This window comes from Bos indicus x Bos taurus, chromosome 1 (assembly GCF_003369695.1).
Source record: "Bos indicus x Bos taurus breed Angus x Brahman F1 hybrid chromosome 1, Bos_hybrid_MaternalHap_v2.0, whole genome shotgun sequence".
In the NCBI taxonomy this organism is placed as follows: domain Eukaryota; kingdom Metazoa; phylum Chordata; class Mammalia; order Artiodactyla; family Bovidae; genus Bos; species Bos indicus x Bos taurus.
Genome location: NC_040076.1, coordinates 121,271,275 through 121,291,374, shown reverse-complemented (window position 1 = coordinate 121,291,374; position 20,100 = coordinate 121,271,275). Strand labels below are relative to the sequence as shown.

At 37.4% G+C, this 20,100-nt stretch overlaps 1 protein-coding gene across 1 annotated transcript in view; it reads right to left on the bottom strand.

Annotated features, from left to right (window-relative positions):
• The window catches only part of PLSCR5 (phospholipid scramblase family member 5), a 36,371-nt gene extending 17,674 nt beyond the window's left edge, over positions 1–18,697 (bottom strand). Inside the window, exons 1-3 of the mRNA XM_027543979.1 lie at positions 18,230–18,697; positions 9,546–9,718; positions 3,858–4,021 (exon numbers count right to left, since the gene is read on the bottom strand). Of these exons, the coding sequence (XP_027399780.1) occupies positions 3,858–4,021; positions 9,546–9,558 (177 nt within the window). The 5' untranslated portion in view covers positions 9,559–9,718; positions 18,230–18,697. The remainder of the gene's footprint in view (positions 1–3,857; positions 4,022–9,545; positions 9,719–18,229) is intronic.
• Positions 18,698–20,100: the final 1,403 nt, after the last annotated feature.

The following is a 20,100-nucleotide window of genomic DNA, read 5'->3' as shown; positions in this document are numbered from 1 at the left end:
ATATTTTTTACAAAAATAATTTATGATATAAGATATTCTAGAACATATCTAAACAACTACGACTAAATCTTTAAGAAATCGGAATTGGTCTTTGTTATGTAGTGTTGTTAGTTCTGTTTTCCTCTTTTGAGGGAAAAGGAGGGTTGACAGAAGAGAAGGGGCACGCATGATTATTTAGCAGTGCATCTATGGTGGCTCAGATGGTAAAGTATCTGCCTGCAAGGAGGGACACCCGGGTTTGATCCCTGGGTGGGGATGATCCCCTGGAGAAGGAATGGCTACCCACTTCAGTATTCTTACCTGGAGAATTCCATGGACTGTAGCCTGGTGGGCTATAGTTCATGGGGTGTTGAAGAGTTGGACACGACAGAGTGACTAGCACTTTCTTTCCCCCCAGTGTGTAGGCATAACTTAGAGATGGAGAAGAAGTTTTGGGGTGTGAAAGTAAGGTTTGAGTTTAGGAACTTTGACTATTTATGTCATGGATCAAGTTTCAGCCCTGAACTTTAGAGACTATTGGCTGAAAAGGATAAATGTGCATCTCTAACATCTAATAATAGTGGTTGTTTATTTAATGACCACCTTGAGGTAGTCACTGTGCTAGATATTTGACATAGTGTCTGATTTAGTCCTCACACACATCAGAGAACAGGATATCATTACATGTAACATGTAATGTACATGTAACATGTGAGGAAACAATCCCAGAGAAAGAAAGTGGTTTTGCTCAAGATCATAGAGCTTGTAAGTGGTTAGGCTGGGATATGAACCCAGGCAATGATACCATGGATTTCAACTTGCTCTCTACTCTGCTGTACCAGCATAACTTAACTAATCTTAGGAACTGGGAGAAACAATTCTTAAGTGACACTGTGGAACTTCTGAGTACCTTTCCTCCCTATTTACTCTTATACTCACCCATCGTCTCTAATAACCTCGAATGTGGTCTCTCTCTGTGGACAAACCTCCTGGATATGAGGGTCCTGGTTTTGGTTGTTCTTCTAGTTTCCTTTAAGTAGCCCTGGGCCACTTATAAACTGTGGTCCAAAAGAGCCTTTTCATCTTTTGCTATTAATTGATGGACCAGGAATAGTTGGAAACTTTAAACAGATTACATCCTGTATTCAGGTGTTAGGACAAGCAGAGCACTCCTACAGTAAGAAAGCTTCAGAATGGACACCAAATGACAGCCTTGGAAATATATGAACAATCCATATGTATAATTTATAAGGCTTACAGGTATCAATGATTCAATTTAATATATGTATTGGGTTGGCCAAAAAGTTCATTTGGATTTTTCCATAAGATGTTACAGGAAAACCATAAGAAACTTTTGGTCAACCTAGTACTTCAAAATAAATGGAATCTTACATGTGCCTTTATAAATTTTAACTCAGTACTCTGATCTGTAGGTGACTAAATAAAAGTCATCCTTTGATGCTTACAGGATAAAATGTTATTGACTATTATGAATATGTTAATTTAACTTGGAATGAATATAGTTTGATCCCATCCCCTGGAGAAGGAAATGGCAACCCACTCCAATATTCTTGGCTGGAGAATTCCATGGACAGAGAAACCTGGCGGGCTACTTTCCATACAGTCACAAAGAGTCAGACATGACTGAAGTGACTCAGGACAATCTATAATACATGAACAACATATATGTATACACATACATATGTAAATATATATGTACATACAAATATTTTATATGTATGTGTATATAAACATATACACAGACACACACATACACTTGCCACCTGGGAGTTTATTTTCAATTTGTTAGTGAAAACATGATTATCAATAGTTACTGGATAATAATGATTAAAAGAGAGTAGGTGATTTTTTAAATATTTACATTGAGATTTTAATTTGGAAGCATTTTTATTGAATATTTTCCTGTTTGTTTATTGAAGCATGCACTATTTTCAAATATTCATAATTTTATTGTGGTTTTTAGATAAAAGCTTATAAAATTCTTCATATATGTATATATATATATATGTTTCTCACAAACTGGAAGTATTAAAAACTTTTTAAATGCTTATTCATCCTGCTCTGTATGCACTGCTTTAAAGCAAATGTGTTCTTTTAGTATAAAGACTATAAAATCCATTCCCTTTGAAGGAAAATACCCACCAATTTGTGAAATATTTTTGTTTTCTGAAAAAGAGTACCAAAGGTATACATTTGGAAAATTGACTTTGTTTTAGAACTTAAGCCAGTGGGCTCATATCTCTATCAAATATGAAAAAAAAGTGTGTTCATGTCAAGCATCTGGCTCTGGGTATGTCATCGTTCATGGATGGAAGAAGAATATGTGATGGCCATATGTGATCATCAAACCCCAGCCCTCTGGCACTGGTATATCACTTTTATACTTGGCGAAACCTTGTCTGACAACATTCCCAAACAGCTTGCAGCAGTTAATCAACTCTAGTCAGCTATTACAGCTGATCCTTTCTGCAGATGGAAGATGGTAGGTTAGCTTTTCCAGCTCTTTTACATATCTCCCTGAGCTCTCCAGTCTCTAAAGTACATTTGTCTGCCAGTGGGTTTCTGGAGAAGGCATCTGCAATTATAAACATTTTCCCAGGAACATATGCTGTGTGCAGCTTAAACCCTATCAGGCATAACAGAAATCTCTTGCACCTTAAGGGAATTAACACAGAGATTTGATTTTGATAAAGGAGTTAGACTTTATAGTTAGAAAGAGTGCCAAACAAGCTGAAAATTGCAGCACATGTGCTGACATCTCAATATTAGTGTATTTCTAATCGTGTGTAAGATAAATATTAAAGCATCAATAATATATACAAATATCAATTGCAACTTATATGCCATAAAATTCAGATGATATTTCTTGACTGATTTATTATAAGGCTTGAATCACTGCTTACCCTCCAATGACTAGAACAGTGACTATACTTAATATGATCTTTCAAGCAAATTGGCTCAGAGATGGCAAAAGTATCAGAAGACAGTAATGCTAACTTGATAGCTTGATTTCTCTTGGATTTCCATCCACCTTTTGAGATTCAGTTGACGATGTTAAGCTCTCAACTCATTGAGAAAGTCTCTCCTGAGTACGTTGATTTTTAGCAGCCTTTCTTTTCTCTTTTATTGTTTAGTCACTAAGCCTTGTCCAACTGTTGCGACCCCATGGACTGTAGCACAGGCAGCTCCTCTGTCCGTGGGATTTCCCAGGCAAGAACCCAACTGGAGTGGGTTGCCATTTCCTTTCACAGGGGATCTTCCTGATCCAGAGATTGAACCTGTGTCTCCTGCATTGCAGGTGGATTCTTTACCCCTGAGCCACCAAGGAAGCCCTCTCTTCTCTATACACCTGCCCAAATTAAAAGTCAACACTTTTAATTATTGACAAAATGTTTTGCCAACATTTTTTTGTCTTTGCCAAAAAGGTTGCAGAACATTTGGGTAAGAGGAACTAGGTTTTATACCATTTATGTGCCTTGATTATAGCAGGTACTCAATTAATATCCTTTAATTAAATAACTGTAAGTGACTAGACATATTAGACAATTCCTCTAGGATTTAAATTTGCTGACACCTTGAGCAATGAGGAGAAGAAGGATAAGGTGCTAAACAGCTCAATCAAAAATGTTTAGTCTTCTCTCTGTGTCAGGTAAATAAGGAAAATAGAAGTGGTTATAAAACAAGGCAAAAGTTTCTTGCCAAGTAATAGAAATAAATAAAAGACAGATTGTATAATGCTTTTCTCACTTCAATAAGTTATTTGCTGAAGTTTTTAGTCTTGATTGGAGGGGAAGAAACCAAGTTTGTATTTGTCTTAAAGGGAAAAAAACTTTGCAGAAATAGAGAGAGAAAAGCACCTGGCTTAAATATTCTAGACCAGGAGGGAGATTCCCTGGTGGAGGGGGACCCCGCTGCCATACTTGGTCCCCTGGATTGGAAGGTAAGATGTGAAGACCATGGTCTGGGTCTGAAGCTCCCGGAAGAAAGCCAGGCGGACCTCTGCTTCTTTGGTTCTCTGCATCTGCAAGAGAATGACAGTTCCAGCCCATATGTAAATGTAGACCATTTTATTTAGTCGTCTTGTAATATTTCCTGCTGCTTAATTCACACGGTAGAGTATCTCCCACCTAGCCTCTCCCTTCAGTGCCCCTTCCTTCATTTTCTATATTCACTGTCACCACCACTTCATCTTGAACCCAGAGAAAAAGGAATGTAGTTGTGAGAAAAAGTTGGATAATTTGGGCAAAATAAATCATTTTAGAAAATATGTTTTTTGAAAGCAAGTGAAACTTCTACTCAAAGAACTGAAAGATTATAAACTACAAATGGAAAATCAATGACTAAAGAAACTAGGTATTCTCTACTCATAAAAGGATGACCTTAGACATACGTTTTGAATCATACTTAATGACTTTTGGGTATATTCTCCTTTCTTCAAATATTATGAAATTGCCTCATAATTTCCAAGATTATTTTCTCTTTTCATCAGTCATTCCACTATGCATAGATTTAATTCAGTGGTTCTTATACTTTACCCTGCAGCAGAACCACCTGGCCTGCCTCTAAGTTGTTTCAGTCATGTCTGGCTCTTTGTGACCCCATGGACTATAGACCACCAGTCTCCTCTGTCCATGGGTGTTGCCAGTTAAGAATACTGGAATGGGTTGCCATTTCCTTCTCCAGGCGACCTTCCCAATCCAGCGATCAAACCTATGTGTCTTATGTCTTCTGCATTGGCAGATGGGTTCTTTACCTCTAGTGCAACCTGGGAAGACCAAAAACCACCTTGGAGGGTTTAGCAAAACACACATTGCTGGGCTCACTCCAGACTTTCTGATTCAGTGGATGGAGTGGGGATGGAGCTTGAGAATTTGCAGTTCTAATAAGTTCCCAGATAAACTAATGCTGCGGGACCAACAATATATACTTTGAGAACTAATGGGAATATTTGAAACTAATTTATGAGATTCTTAAGGGCAGTGTAATATTTAAATTTAGCTGTGATTTCCCAATACACAAGCAAAATCTTTTTTGACAGTGTTAATCCCTTTGTAGCTTATCCAACATTATAAAAGATAAAATAATTAGAAAATTATAAAATGTTTGGCTTTGATTTTTCAAATAATCACCTGTTTTCTATATTATTGCCAGGTAAAATTGTTACTATTTTGATTATCTCTTAGGTAGATATCGATTAGATTGAAATTTGGAAATTTACTATTTATCCTGCATTAATCTGGAGCCCATGTGATATTATGCATATGACCTATAAGGGGTACATGCAAAATTCTTCTTTTTCATTAAAAATATACTTTATTACCTTTCTACTATTATTTTTCCCTTTTCTTCTCACATGACCACCTTTGACTATCTTCCTCATTGCTGCTGCTGCTGCTGCTGCTAGGTCGCTTCAGTCGTGTCCAACTCTGTGCGACCCCATAGACAGCAGCCCACCAAGCTCCTCCGTCCATGGGATTTTCCAGGCAAAAGTACTGGAGTGGGTTGCCATTTCCTTCTCCAATGCATTATAGTGAAAAGTGAAAGTGAAGTCGCTCAGTCGTGTCTGACTCTTCGCGACCCCATGGACTGCAACCCACCAGGCTCCTCCATCCATGGGATTTTCCAGGCAAGAGTACTGGAGTGGGGTGCCATTGCCTTCTCCGTCTTCTTCATTAGATACCATTAATTTTTTCAAGACTATCTGTGTTCTCATTTCTCATCTTTATTAAGTCATTTTGTCAGACATCTCACATGTGCATTCATTTCATTTACGTGTTGCTATTTTAGATTGAGTGTATGTGTAGAGCAGGGTTCATGATATGTGTTTTCAAATATCAGAGGAGCCATTATGAAGAAAAGTAACTTAGTGGATGAGATGGTCGGATGCATCATCAACACAATGAACATGAGTTTGAGCAAATTCTGGGAGATAGTGAAGGACAGGGAAGCCTGGCATGCTGCAGATCATGGGGTTGCAAAGACTCAGAAAAGACTCAGTGACTGAACAACAATGAACAAAAAACTTAGACTATTTTGAAGACCTATGAATGGGAAGGACAAGGAAAACTGGCTCTGGATTAATAGGAGGAAGATATTTATAGCAGCTGCACAAAGATTTGGATAAGCATTCATTGTACTTATACTAAAATCGGAGTAACAGCTTTATAATTCACAGTAGATTTAAATGGTCTCTCTTAAGCACTGACACCCAAGTCCATGTAATTTGTGTGTGTGTCTGTTGAGGGGCAGTATTATTCTGAATCTTTTAAACCTCTAAAGAGTAAATTTGAAGAAAGGACTGATTTTCTTTTGAATAGTATTCATTCCTCTTCATTCATTGTCTCCCAAACATGTCCTGTATGAGCACTTGAGAGAGATTTAAAAAAAAAAAAAATGGTGAACGAATATAGGCTTCAAGGTGTGGTCCTTTGGACACTAACATAAACTGTTACTAGGAACAATTGGCTCATTAAGGTCATGTGTACATTTGATGTTAATGAGGAACATTAATTGCCAGATGGTCCAATTATTTATTTAACCATAAGGTTGTGGGAGTAGACAAAATGGATCTCTAAGATTATACTAGTCTGTGACATTTATCATTTGGACATGCTTTAGGGGTGTGACTGAATGGAAACAAACTTGTCATTTGGCCCCATGAAAATAGAGCCCCATACTGACAGTATTAATTTGCTTCCCTAAAGTCCCCCATCCTGAACTTCTCTCAGATTTGGGACAGACACAAAGGATATAGACTTCAGAATTACTCTTGCTCTAGGGAAAGGGGCCTGAATGAGAACCTCTCCCCAAGAGTGAATAGCTGAGAAAACTGAGAGGAAGCCTATGTAACACTGTCAGATTTGGGAGAGGAGCGAATGCCACACTAGCAATAGCGCCTGGAAAATAATAAAAGGGTACACACATCCTTTCATTGGCTGTAGTGCCAAAAGCACTGTTGTTATTGACTTTCAGAGGAACAGAGACAAAATTGTGATCTGGGGAACACTAGTTTAAAATGATAAAATTCAGAATAGTGTTTCATCTCAGAGATGGAAGTATATGGCTATTGAATAGTAAGGGACCTTTATGAGTGGCCAGAAATATTTTATATCTTGATCTTGGGTAGTGGCTACACAAGCGCATCCTGATTTTAAAAATCACAGAGCTTAAGTTTGGTGCCTTTTATGCACTTAACTGTACACACATTATCCTTCAATTGGTAAAAAAAAAAAAAATGTGTAGGGATTAATTTCTAATAACAACTGATAAAAGTTTATTAGATTCTCTTTTGTCAATTTTACTGTTAAAAAAATTAGCAAATTACGCCAAATTTATCTTGTAAATTATTTTGCTGTGACAGAATGTGGTGGGTTACTGAATGTCTGGCAACTGGTTCTACATTCCTCACATAGGTCTTTAAATTTCATGGCGTTAAAGTACTGCAGCCCAGATCACATCCAAAGTCTTTACTAGGAAGTGAGGCTCAGTCAGACACTTCTGAGAACACCATTCTGAGATCACTTGCTTGCTCTTCTGGGATTTTGGCTTACATTGGAGTAGCAGAGCCTTTGAAGATCTAAACTGAAGCTTCTGTTCAGTTTAGATCATCCTGGGAATGCCTGTTTTTCTCAAACTTTAAGTTTGAGACCAAAGTGTTCATAAATTGCTTTTGTTTTTACTAACTAGGGGACTTCAGACCACACAAATATTTCTTCAGTTCTAATGGCATCCAAAGTCCAGACTATCCTTTGATTTAGTGGTGCTGACGGAACTGCCTGTGAAATGTGTGAAATGTCCAACTAGCCTGTATTCCCTGGGAAAATGCTAACTGCCAATACAGATTAATGGGCCAGAAAACATCATGACAGTATAAATAATGTCTTTAAATCTATTTGAATAAAACTCCACAAAAATATGATAAAGTGACTTGCCCCCTGAAACAAGATTTTTAAGTTCTATAGGGTCCTCTCACAGATATTTTACCCACTTTATCTGTTAAATATTTTGACTGGGTTGCAGAAACAGTGTTAGTTTTCTACTTAAAGTTTTACCTCTTAAGTTGAGTCTTGAGCCCTTATCATTACTGAACATCACTGCTCTTTTTGGTAGATTAATCATATTTTGATCATAATATTGCTTTCTAGTCACAAGTTTCTTCAAAGACTACGACCACGAGTTGAAGAAGAAACTCCTTTGAATTTCTATCTGGCTTTGAATTCCTATCTACGGTTTTAAAAATGTATAACCAGCTTATAAATATTTCACATCCTCTGCAACTCTTTACCGTACAGGCTACAGTTGTTGCTGTAACTCTTACTTGATAAAGTGATGAAATGTTTCGGACTGAGTCTTAGTGTCAGTCTTAAATGAAGGAAAGAATGTGCCAAGATTTTGTCTTCAAATATAAAAATGAGACACATATATATTAAAATTCATGATTTTGAAGTTTCATGTCTATATTTTACAATTTGCTTGAACTTTCCCAGTGATACTCAGAGACTAGTGTATGGTGACAAAAAGTGAAAAAAAAATTACTTCCTTTGTTTCAAGTTAAAAAGCATCCTAAGTGTGTTTTGACAAAGGAAGCAAATAAGTGTACACATTTCTCTGATGTAGATCATTAATTTAATTTAGGATATTTTAAATCGGTGGACTCTGTTAATCCTATTTGTAATTAGGTTAAAAGGTTTCCACCAATTATACTGATCACAATTCTTCATGATAAAACTGTTCATTAGAGCTCAGAGTTTAATGGCTTCTTCTGATAATGGAATGAAAACACATTATAATTTCATTTTTATATCATTTCACAAGTGTTTTTAGTGAGATTGCAACTCATTACCTAAAAGCAGCATATCCCTTTTCTTCTGAGCAGTTCTTTGAGACAGCACTAATGAGATTTACATTTTCAGGGATGTGAGGAGAATTTACCAGTCCCCGCTCCCAAAGTCTTTAATTAATCTGTTTGCTTAAATTAGTTTCTGTTTAGTTTTTATGTATAATTTACCATCAAATAAATTTTCAAAGATTTTTGCTTCGTTGTTCAGAAATATTTGCTTCTAGTCCATTAAATTTACTAGGATCTCCTGAGAACACACGTTTAATTCTCTACAATAAATGCCTGTATCACATATTTTAAATAGCAGATAGGAAATTAAAAAATATTGAACTATAACACTTTTAACTTATGTATGAAAAGTTTTCTACCAATCTCTTTAAACTGGAAATATCAACTTGTGTTTCGAATTAAATATTCCTATTCTAAATTTTGCTCTGCAGCTCTTCTCATTAAGGTTTATATTTATGATAACAAAAACATTGTTTATATCTTAACTTTTGGATTCTTTTAGGTAGAGTGGGTTTGTTTTTTTTTTTTTTAATATATTTAATGCAATATGCTCTTTGGCATTCAAAGTTAAAAACTACAAAGTTCCAAAGAACTAAATGACAGGTTTTAAAGTATCAATCTCACTGATTGTAACACCTTACAACCTATATTTTCAGTCATAAGGGAAATATTATTAGCTGTCTATATTTACTCTTACCTTTAGAGGCCATGAATATGTCTGAGTCACTTATCCAAAGGCAGCCAGGTTAAAAGAAAGGCTCTTCTTGTTGCAGCAAAGAGAAACACAGCAGGCATAGAACTTCAGAGGGTGTCTGCTTCTTGTCAGCTTACAAACACCAGAGGAAGGGAGAGCCTTGCAGCTTCCGGATGCTGTGTTTTATCATTTTGAACAACAGGAGGAGACAAAGCCATCATAAAAAGTACACACTACTCACAAACCATCATCCCACTTGGTGGCTGAAGGACCAATTGGAAAAGAATAAAAACCCAGGAAAGAAAATACGCAATGCTTATTTTTATGGACTGTATTTCCATTTAATATTTAAAAATTATTTCTTGAAATATGTATTTTTTCCCTCACTGCAATAGCCGAAATATTTCATTTTTCTAATTTCTAGCAATCTCCTGTAACAGAGTCTGTGATAAAACATTCTATCACATGTAGGTTTCTGACAGTTCTAAAGATATTTTTTAAATTTTGTAAATGTTTGGGCAGTCGTATTCTTATGTTTTCTCAGGATTTCTTCCCACTCTGTCTCCCTGTAACAAACAAGAAAAGAATTATTTTATGCTATTTATATGCATAAATATATATTTAGTTTATTTTTATTTGAATTTTATTAACCAGAGGAATTTGAAAATGCAAACCTTCAATAATCTAAAGTTAAATGAAACATAGAGGTAATATTTAACTGCGTTGCATTTTTTTTCCAAGGGAAAAAAAATAACTGTAACCTTGACTAGCCAGCTCATATTTCTCAATGCCCATGGAGATTTTGCTCAACAAGTCAGTGGCCTGGTTAATATAATTTGGAGAGATTGAATTAGTTGGATTTACTACTTTATCAGCCACACTGTCTACTTCTAAAAATAGTTAAGTGGCCTGAGAAGGCACAGATAGTAATGAAAAATCATAAAGACAGCTCACAGGTTGTAGAGCAACAAAAGTGTAGGTTCTTCCTATTTGGCAAAGAGGTGTTTCTTTTTGTTGTTGTTTTGAAGTGTTCGAGGTTGAAATGAGCTACCGTTATCCGAGTTATCATTTTGCATAAAAGGTATATAAATATGACTAGTATTTTTAAATTATATTTTATGTTTATTAATTTCTTAATGTTTGCCATGGGCATCTGATAAAACTTTGATCTAAAGCAAGTAAGTTGTTATTAGAACTATCAAACATGATATTTTAAATTATAGTCACAAGGGACCAGCTAATTTTGACTTTGAACAGAGCACCAATTTTAAAACAAAGTATAAAAATCTAGTGGAAGTGAGAAATAGACTCAAGGGATTAGATCTGATAGAGTGCCTGAACAACTACGGAAGGGAGTTCGTGACATTGTACAGGGGGCAGGGATCAAGACCATCCCCAAGAAAAAGAAATGCAAAAGGCAAAATGGTTGTCTGAGCAGGCCTTAAAAATACCTGTGAAGGGAAAGAGACACTTGTACCCCAATGTTCATCGCAGCACTGTTTATAATAGTCAGGACATGGAAGCAACCTAGATGTCCATCAGCAGATGAATGGATAAGAAAGCTGTGGTACATATACACAATGGAGTATTACTCAGCCATTAAAAAGAATACATTTGAATCAGTTCTAATGAGGTGGATGAAACTGGAGCCTATTATACAGAGTGAAGTAAGCCAGAAGGAAAAACACCAATACAGTATACTAATGCATATATATGGAATTTAGAAAGATGGTAACGATAACCCTGTATACGAGACAGCAAAAGAGACACTGATGTATAGAACAGGCTTATGGACTCTGTGGGAGAGGGAGAGGGTGGGAAGATTTGGGAGAATGGCATTGAAACATGTGAAATGTCATGTATGAAACGAGATGCCAGTCCAGGTTCAATGCACGATGCTGGATGCTTGGGGCTGGTGCACTGGGACGACCCAGAGGGATGGTATGGGGAGGGAGGAGGGAGGAGGGTTCAGGATGGGGAACACATGAGAAATAAAGGAATAAAAAATTAAAAAAAAAAAAAGAAGCATTCATGCAATAAGCCAAGTACAGAGAACAGAACTCAAGAACTGGTATATAAGATAGAAATTGCTCATGCACTCCAAAAGCTTTCTAGCCTTTGTACCTGCTCTAAACTCCTGTTTTATTCATCACTGTTCACTCACCCTCTGACAATGTACCTGGCACATAGTAGGTGATCAATCATTATTTATAGACTAGATGAATAAAGGAATGTGTCAGTGAATGAATAAACACAGCCATTTCTCATTAAAAATAAATAAATAAATAAATACCTGTGAAAAGAAGAGAAGTGAAAGGCAAAGGAAAAAAGGAAAGATATACCTATTTGAATGCAGAGTTCCAAAGAAAAGCAAGGAGAGATAAGAAAGCCTTCCTCAGGGATTAATGCAAAGAAATAGAGGAAAACAACAGAATAGGAAAGACTGGAGATCTCTTCAAGAAAATTTGAGTTACCAAAGGAACATTTCATGCAAAGATGGGCTTGATAAAGGACAGAAATGGTATGGGCCTAACAGAAGCAGAGGATATTAAGAAGAGGTGGAAAGAATACACAGAAGAACTACAAAAAAGATCTTCATGACCAAGATAATCACGATGGTATGATCCCTCATGGAGAGCCAGGCATCCTGGGATGCAAGTCAAGTGGGCCTTAGCAAGCATCACTATAAACAAAGCTAGTGGAAGTGAAGGAATTCCAGTTGAGCTATTTCAAATCCTGAAAGATGATGCTGTGAAAGTGCTGTATTCAATATGCCAGCAACTTTGGAAAACTGAGCAGTGGCCACAGGACTGGAAAAGGTCAGTTTTCATTCCAATCCCAAAGAAAGGCAATGCCAAAGAATGCTCAAACTACTGCAGAATTGCACTCATCTCACACGCTAGTAAAGTAATGCTCAAAATTCTCCAAGCCAGGCTTCAATAGTATGTGAACCATGAACTTCCAGATGTTCAAGCTGGGTTTAGAAAAGGCAGAGGAATCAGAGATCAAATTGCCAATATCTGCTGGATCATGGAAAAAGCAAGAGAGTTCCAGAAAAAACATCTACTTCTGCTTTATTGACTATGCAAAGCCTTTGACTGTGTGATCACAACAAACTGTGGAAAATTCTTCAGGAGGTGGGAATACCAGACCACCTGACCTGCCTCTTGAGAAATCTGTATGCAAGTCAGGAAGCAACAGTTAGAACTGGACATGGAACAACAGACTGGTTCTAAATAAGGAAAGGAGTTCATCAAAGCTGTATATCGTCACCCTACTCATTTAACTTATATGCAGAGTACATCATGAGAAACGCTGGACTGGAAGAAGCACAAGCTGGAATCAAGATTGCTGAGATAAATATCAATAACCTCAGATATGCAGATGACACCACCCTTATGGCAGAAAGTGAAGAAGAACTAAAGAGCCTCTTGATGAAAGTAAAAGAAGAGAGTGAAAAAGTTGGCTTAAAACTCAACATTCAGAAAACTGAGATCATGGCATCTGTTCCTGTCACTTCATGGCAAATAGATAGGGAAACAGTGACAGACTTTATTTTTTTGGGGCTCCAAAGTCACTGCAGATGGTGACTGCAGCCATGAAATTAAAAGACACTTGTTCCTTGGAAGAAAAGTTATGACCAACCTAGATAGCATATTAAAAAGCAGAGACATTACTTTGCCAACAAAGGTCTGTCTAGTCAAGGCTATGGTTTTTCCAGCAGTCATGTATGGATCTGAGAGTTGGACTATAAAGAAAGTTGAGTGCCAAAAATTGATGCTTTTGAACTTTGGTATTAAAGAAGACTCTTGAGAGTCCCTTGGACTGCAAGAAGATCCAACCAGTCCATCCTAAAGCAAATCAGTCCTGAATATTCATTTGAAGGACTGATGCTGAAGCTGAAACTCCAATACTTTGGCTACCTGATGCGAAGTACTGACTCAATTGAAAAGACCTTGATGCTGGGAAAGATTGAAAGCAGGAGGAGAAGGGGGCAGCAAAGGATGAGATAGTTGGATGGCATCACTGACTCAATGGACGTGAGTTTGAGTAAACTCTGGGAGTTGGTGATGGACAGGGAAACCTAGCGTGCTGAAGTCCATGGGGTTGCAATGACTGAGAGACTGAAATTAACTGAAAAAAATCTAAGTGAATTAGTCATCTAAAAGGTTGTTGTTGAATCACGCAAAGACACTGGGATTCTTGGCCTCCAGAGGAGAAGAATTCAATCCGGGGCCAGAGATGAAGCTTGATCGCTCAGAGCTTTTGTGTAATAAAGTTTTATTAAAGTATAAAGGAGATAGAGAAAGCTTCTGACATAGGCATCAGAAGGGGGCAGAAAGAGTATCCCCTTGCTAGTGTTAGCAATGAAGTTATATACTCGCCAATGAATCCAAAGAATGTCTGGAGGTTGTAAAGACCTCACCAGACCTACTCCCATAATTTACATGTTAAGATAACAGAATTAGCCAGAAGGTTTAATCCAGAGACTGTCCTCAGGCAGGATACATTATTGTTATATAATCCGAAGGAATGTAGAGCAGGAAAATTTGTCCTTTCTTCCTCCTTGAGAATTCCAGACCCCTCTCTCCTTGGGGACCCCTAGACTCCTTATCAACCTGCCTAGGAAATGACTCTCACATCTACTTTGGCCTTTATAAGGCCAACCATCTATGCATTTGAGCTTGGCCACTTGACTTATTGAACCCTTCAGTATTTGACCTGCAACAAAGACTTTCAGGCGGCAAAAGATGTGCCTGCAGTACAGGGGACATCCAGTTGATCACTCGGTCAGGAAGATCCCCTGGAGAAGGGGATGGTTACCCACTCCAGTGTTCTTGCCTGAAGTTTTTTTATGGAAAGAAGCAGCTGGTGGACTATAGTTCATGGGGTTGCAAAGAGTCTGACATGACTGAGCAACTAACAGTTCCCCTTTCACTTTCAAATACTTTCCAGGCCACCTAACTTGATGAAGTGAAGGTATTACCCATCCCTTCCTTTACACTTTCTTCCTTTGTCCTGTCAAAAATAGCACAGACTATTTTTATTTTCTTTTTGAGGTTTAGCAGATACCAACTTGAAGTCTCCCCTTCCCTCCTTTCCTTCCTGTTTCCCAGCCTTTCTCAAGGAGAGGCTCAGAAGCGCTCATTAAACTCAGAGGTTTCAAGTGTCCTGTCTTTGAGTGCTCCCGCAGTCAGGAGATGTTGCTCCTTGAGCTGGCCTTGCCTCCAATCCTGCTGCTGTTCTCCTTCACCTCACTCTCACTCTGCCTCCCCTAACACCTGCCACCTTTATTGAAGAAGTAGTACCACTCTCAATACTCAAAATGGTCCCACCATCCTCCTACCTCTGTGCTATGAAGCCTTGGACTTTTTCAAGCATCATCACTGTTACTTTGCCATCAAGCTGCAGTATTTCAGTCTGCTCCCTTGATTCCATGAAATATAGACAATACAAGTTGAGCATGTCCAGTGGATACAACTCAGGGCTTGATGATAACATAGTGCATACAAAAAAGGAGATGTGAAAATGGATATCAGAAAACTCAGGGTCCGTGGACCTGCCCCTTCCTAGGACACTCCCTACCAGCCTCTCTCTCTTGAGCCCCCGCCTTGCTGTTCTGCTACTTGAGTGTGCTCATCCACTCGAGATGTCCTACCTTGCCTGTCCTTGTCCCTGCCACCATGCCTCCCCAAAAAACTCTACATCCCCTGTCTTCAGTTTCAGCCAAAAGGAAATGAGGGAAAAAAAAAATCCATCATTAGTCTTGGCACAATCTTGCCCTTGGCCTTTTTATAGGATCTATCACAGCTGTTAGGAGGGTCTGTCATTCAGTGTTATATCATTGTTCAGAACTTCCCCATTATTTATTTAGCTGTTAGATATTTGACTTAAATTTTCATGACTAAAAAGCTCACTAAAATAGACTCTCTTGGTACAAAGGGAGAGACTGCCAATTTATTTAAGCCTATATAGTGACAAAAGAAATGCTACCTGTTATAAAACAAAACAAAATCAGCAACATGCTCTAGATGACATCCTTTGGGAAAAGAATGTGGAGCAAATTAAGATGTAAGCCTACAGGTCTGAGGCAGGACCAAGGACCAAGGAGTGAGACAGACTGGCTTTAAGACTGTTTCATTAGCTTAATGGTTATTCTGGCTCTGAATATATTGTTCCTAGATACTATATACATACATTTATTGTTGTTTAGTCACTAAGTTGTGTCAGACTCTTTTGAGACCCCATTGACTATATCCCACCAGGTTCCTCTGTCCATGGGATTTCCCATGCAAGAACACTGGAGTGGGTTGCCATTCCCTTCTTTAGGGAATCTTCCTGACCCAAGGATGAAACCCAGGTCTCCTGCATTGGCAGTCAAATTCTTTACCACTGAGCCACCAGGGAAGCAAGTACATACATAAATACATAAACATATATATATATACATATATAACTAAATGTACATATATTTGAAATGAGAGAGAATCATTTTAGTTATATGTATGTTATTTTAGGTATAATTCTAAAACACATTTTAGTCACTTAAAATTATGTTTTTAAAACTTAATGACAATGCATAGCTTCACATTGTTCTAAGCCTCTGCATATCATTACATTTTATGAGCATAATTAATATAATTTCTGCTTATTGCCATTTTAATAGACATTTAGTTGTTTCCATTATATAAGACAGTGGTTCTTATGTACACATACAGCAATTCTTTTGAAGACACATGTATCCAGAAATGAAAATACTGGCTAATGGGATATGCAGATCTTCATCTTTACTATCACTGAATTGGTCTCCAATAGTCTTGTACAAATTTACATTCCCAACAGTGAGGGATAAGAGTTCCCATTTCCACATGTCCCTGTCAACACTAGCTTGGTCATCATAGCAGGGAATATCTAGGGGCCTCCCAAGTATTAATTTATGAAAAGGAATCATCTATACATCTTAATTACTTTATACTGTAAGAAATGTAAAGACAATTGTGTGTATTTGTTTTCAGCTGTTCCTATCATCCTATGTCATACAAGAATAAGAGCAAATTTTATGAATAGCTGGCCATAAAAGTAACTGCTACAGGTGGGGAATGGTGTCTACGTGGACTGTAATTTAGTGATAAATAACTTCTTTCATTCAGTGAGGCTCGTGGTATCATCTGCTAAACTATGAATCCACTTTCAGCAATCTTGCAGCACTTAAGGCATGCATTTTCTATGCATTAATCTTATCTCTGGCTTTATAATTTCCCACACTAAAGGTCATTGTGAAATAATGCGGGTGTATATTAGTTAGTTAAAAGCAAATATGGGAAGAAATATCATTAGTATAAGTGTTTCTTCCCATATTTGCTTTTAACTAATTTTTTCCAGAGTTATTTGATTGGAAACAACACTGCTAAATGTAAGATATCCAACCTCTTAATGTAAATTAGATGTTTCTTCTCTAGGAACATGCAACTCCTATTTCAGCAGCAAATTATTCGCACTTTCCAAATTCCTGTCAAGGTGCATTTCTTTACTATCTTATTTCAATCTGCCTTTTTGAAACAGTGCTTCATTCATTCTTTTAATAATCATTCATTGACTTTTACTATGTGCGTAGCATTATGGAGCCCACTGAGATGCATTGATATGGCCTCCACTCTAGTGGAGGATCACAACATAGAGATGCAATATTCCTTTTACTTTTCAAAAGAATCAGTTACCACCTCTTGAGAATAAAATGATGCAACTCATCTGCTCTCTGAAAAGCAAAGCTATTCAGAATCAGTAATGTGTCATTCAAATGAGCAATTCTTTGTTTCTTAGGTACGTGTCTAATTTTACTTTCCTCTGATACTTAAAACAGAAAAATAATAACTATTCTTTATTAAATAATGAAAGAATAGTATACTGGATCATGCTTCTTGGTTGCTAATAAGAGGTTTCTTACTCCCTTTTTGCCTACTTAAAAACACGCTGATTTAAAGGACTCGAGAAAAATGAAAAAGAATCCTAGATACAGGGAAGAATTTATGTGAAACTAAGAGAAGCTGGTTCTAACACAAATATATCTAGAGAGGACCCAGTGCACCAAGATGACATGACAAATACTCCTAATTTAGAGTCCTGTACACAGATTCCCTGGGACAAGGCATATCCCATAATCAGTAAACAAAAGTTTAGTTTGTGTATAGAAGTTCTTTTTTAATTTTTAGCCTTATACATTTTCTTCAGGTTAGATGAAGTTAGGTCAAATGGAGTTCCCTAAGCAACCCATCTTTGTTGTGCTTTGTCTTCTGGCATTTGACTGATTTGTTCTGTACAATTCAAACTTTTAACAGTTAATAATGGATCCTTTAAAGAGTCTAAAAGTAATGGGAACATTCTTAAAGGTTCTGGCTCATTCCAGGCCATATTAGTAGAAAAAAGAGCATTACAAGCAGAAAACTGTACTCTGCAGACATATGACAAATCAGCAATTATTTTTTGAGATGTCTTTCAGGGTGTATGTCTATGTGCATCTCTTAGAGAGAAGAGAGAGAGAGAGAGAAGAAATTGGAGCTACCAAGTAGATTGACAGGGAGAATTAAGAAGACATTAAAAATCTTCACAAACCCCAGTGCTTCCCACCAAAAACTGCTTTACCATTTTGAAAATCTCTTTATTTCTCCCATTAATTTAAATATACTTACCGAGTGCCTGGGCCCTTGTGCCTTGCTCAGTGTGGTTGTTCTGCCCTCCCAGTATCTGCCTTCGTCTTCAGACATCACCCAAATACTGCAACAAGCCCTTCGGTAGCTGCAGCCGACAGCCCAGCAGTGCTCTGCATACAACTGCCTTCATTGACAGCAGCCATATCACACACAGCCCGTGCAGCTGCGACTCAGTGCCAGCCAGAGGAGACAATTGTTTTCTGCAGCACCTTGCCTTCACATCTCCAGCCTGGAAAATCACCTTCCCCAAGCTTTGACCATCCCCTCCCCCAAGAGCTACGTTCCCAAGAAATTGAGATAATTGTTACAACAAATATACATTAAACATATAAACAACACATGTTAGAGTTAATTTATGTCAAACAGTGCATGTTTAGTATTTTCTTCTGGTGCTATCTATAGGCTAGATCACCCCGAAAATGTTACTGCATTTAAATGCATGCTTTGCAAAGTGGTAACTAAAAGAGTGGCACGTATCCTATAAGCCACGGAGAATATTGTTTCACTAAATGGGGGTGGAAAAGGAAGGCCTGTGTTTGTTATTACTGCACATCCCTTATCTTGTTGTTATTGTCTCATGCAGGTCCTGACCCATTGTAGCCATTTGTGAAATATTAACTTCAAGAATGGCTGCATAGATGTTACCAAAAGCATTGTTTCTGCTTTGGGACTTCTCCCTTTCTTTATTTTGTCTACAAGAAAATGTATGAACTGTGAAAATTGATGAGAATTATAATCTTGCTCCTGACTTCAAATTATAGTCAGTCATGATTTGAGTAAGATGTATACAGGTATGCTTTGTGCTTCTGGCATAACAAAACATAACTGCGTTGGGTTAAAGTGAAGTGTGTTTATGCTTTGTATAGCTGATTATTTTTCTTTGGAAATCTCCTTAGTCATGTTTTTCTCTAGCAATAGATTCTAGTGCAATATTGTCAATAGGAATATATTTTAAGACACATACTTAATTTAAAATTTTCTAGGTGTGTGTGTGTGTGTGTGTACTCAGTCATGTTTGACTCTTTGTGACCCATGGACTGTAGCCCACCAGGCTCCTCTCCATGGGATTATCCAGGCTAGAATACCGAGTGGGCTGCCATTTCCTCCTCCTGAGGATCTTCCCAACTCAGAGATCAAACTTACATCTCTTGCATCTCCTGCTCCGTAACCACTTGAAATTTGACTAATATCACATGTTGGAAGTATAATATGTTTGAAATAGTTAAGTAAAATATATTATCTAAATTAATTTTACCTGTTTCTTTTAAATTTTTTAAGTGGCTTCCCAAGTGGCTCAGTGGTAAAGAGTCCGCCTGCCAATGCAGGAGATGCAAGAGATGTAAGTTTGATCTCTGGGTTGGGAAGATCTTCAGGAGGAGGAAATGGCAACCCACTCAGTATTCTAGCCTGCATTGGCAGGCAGACTCTTTACCACTGAGCCACCTGGGAAGCCACTTAAAAAATTTAAAAGAAATAGGTAAATTTAATTTAGATAATATATTTTACTATGGCTACTATGTTGGACATAGAAATTCTATAGTATTTATCCAGAAAAAGGGTTAACTGGTGACATATTAAAAGTTGTATGTTAATCTTACATGTTTGCTTAAGAATATATGCTTTAAAATAATTTTGAACTTCAATTTTTAATTCATATTTTTAAAATAGAAATGTGGAAGGAAAAAGGATAAGGGGGCAACAGAGGATGAGATGGTTGGATGGCATCATCAACTCAATGGACATGAGTTGGAGCAAATTCCAGGCATGCTGCAGTCCATGGGGTCACAAAGAGTCAGACACGACTTAGTGACTGAACAACAACACCACATTGATAGGGCAAACAGATTGAA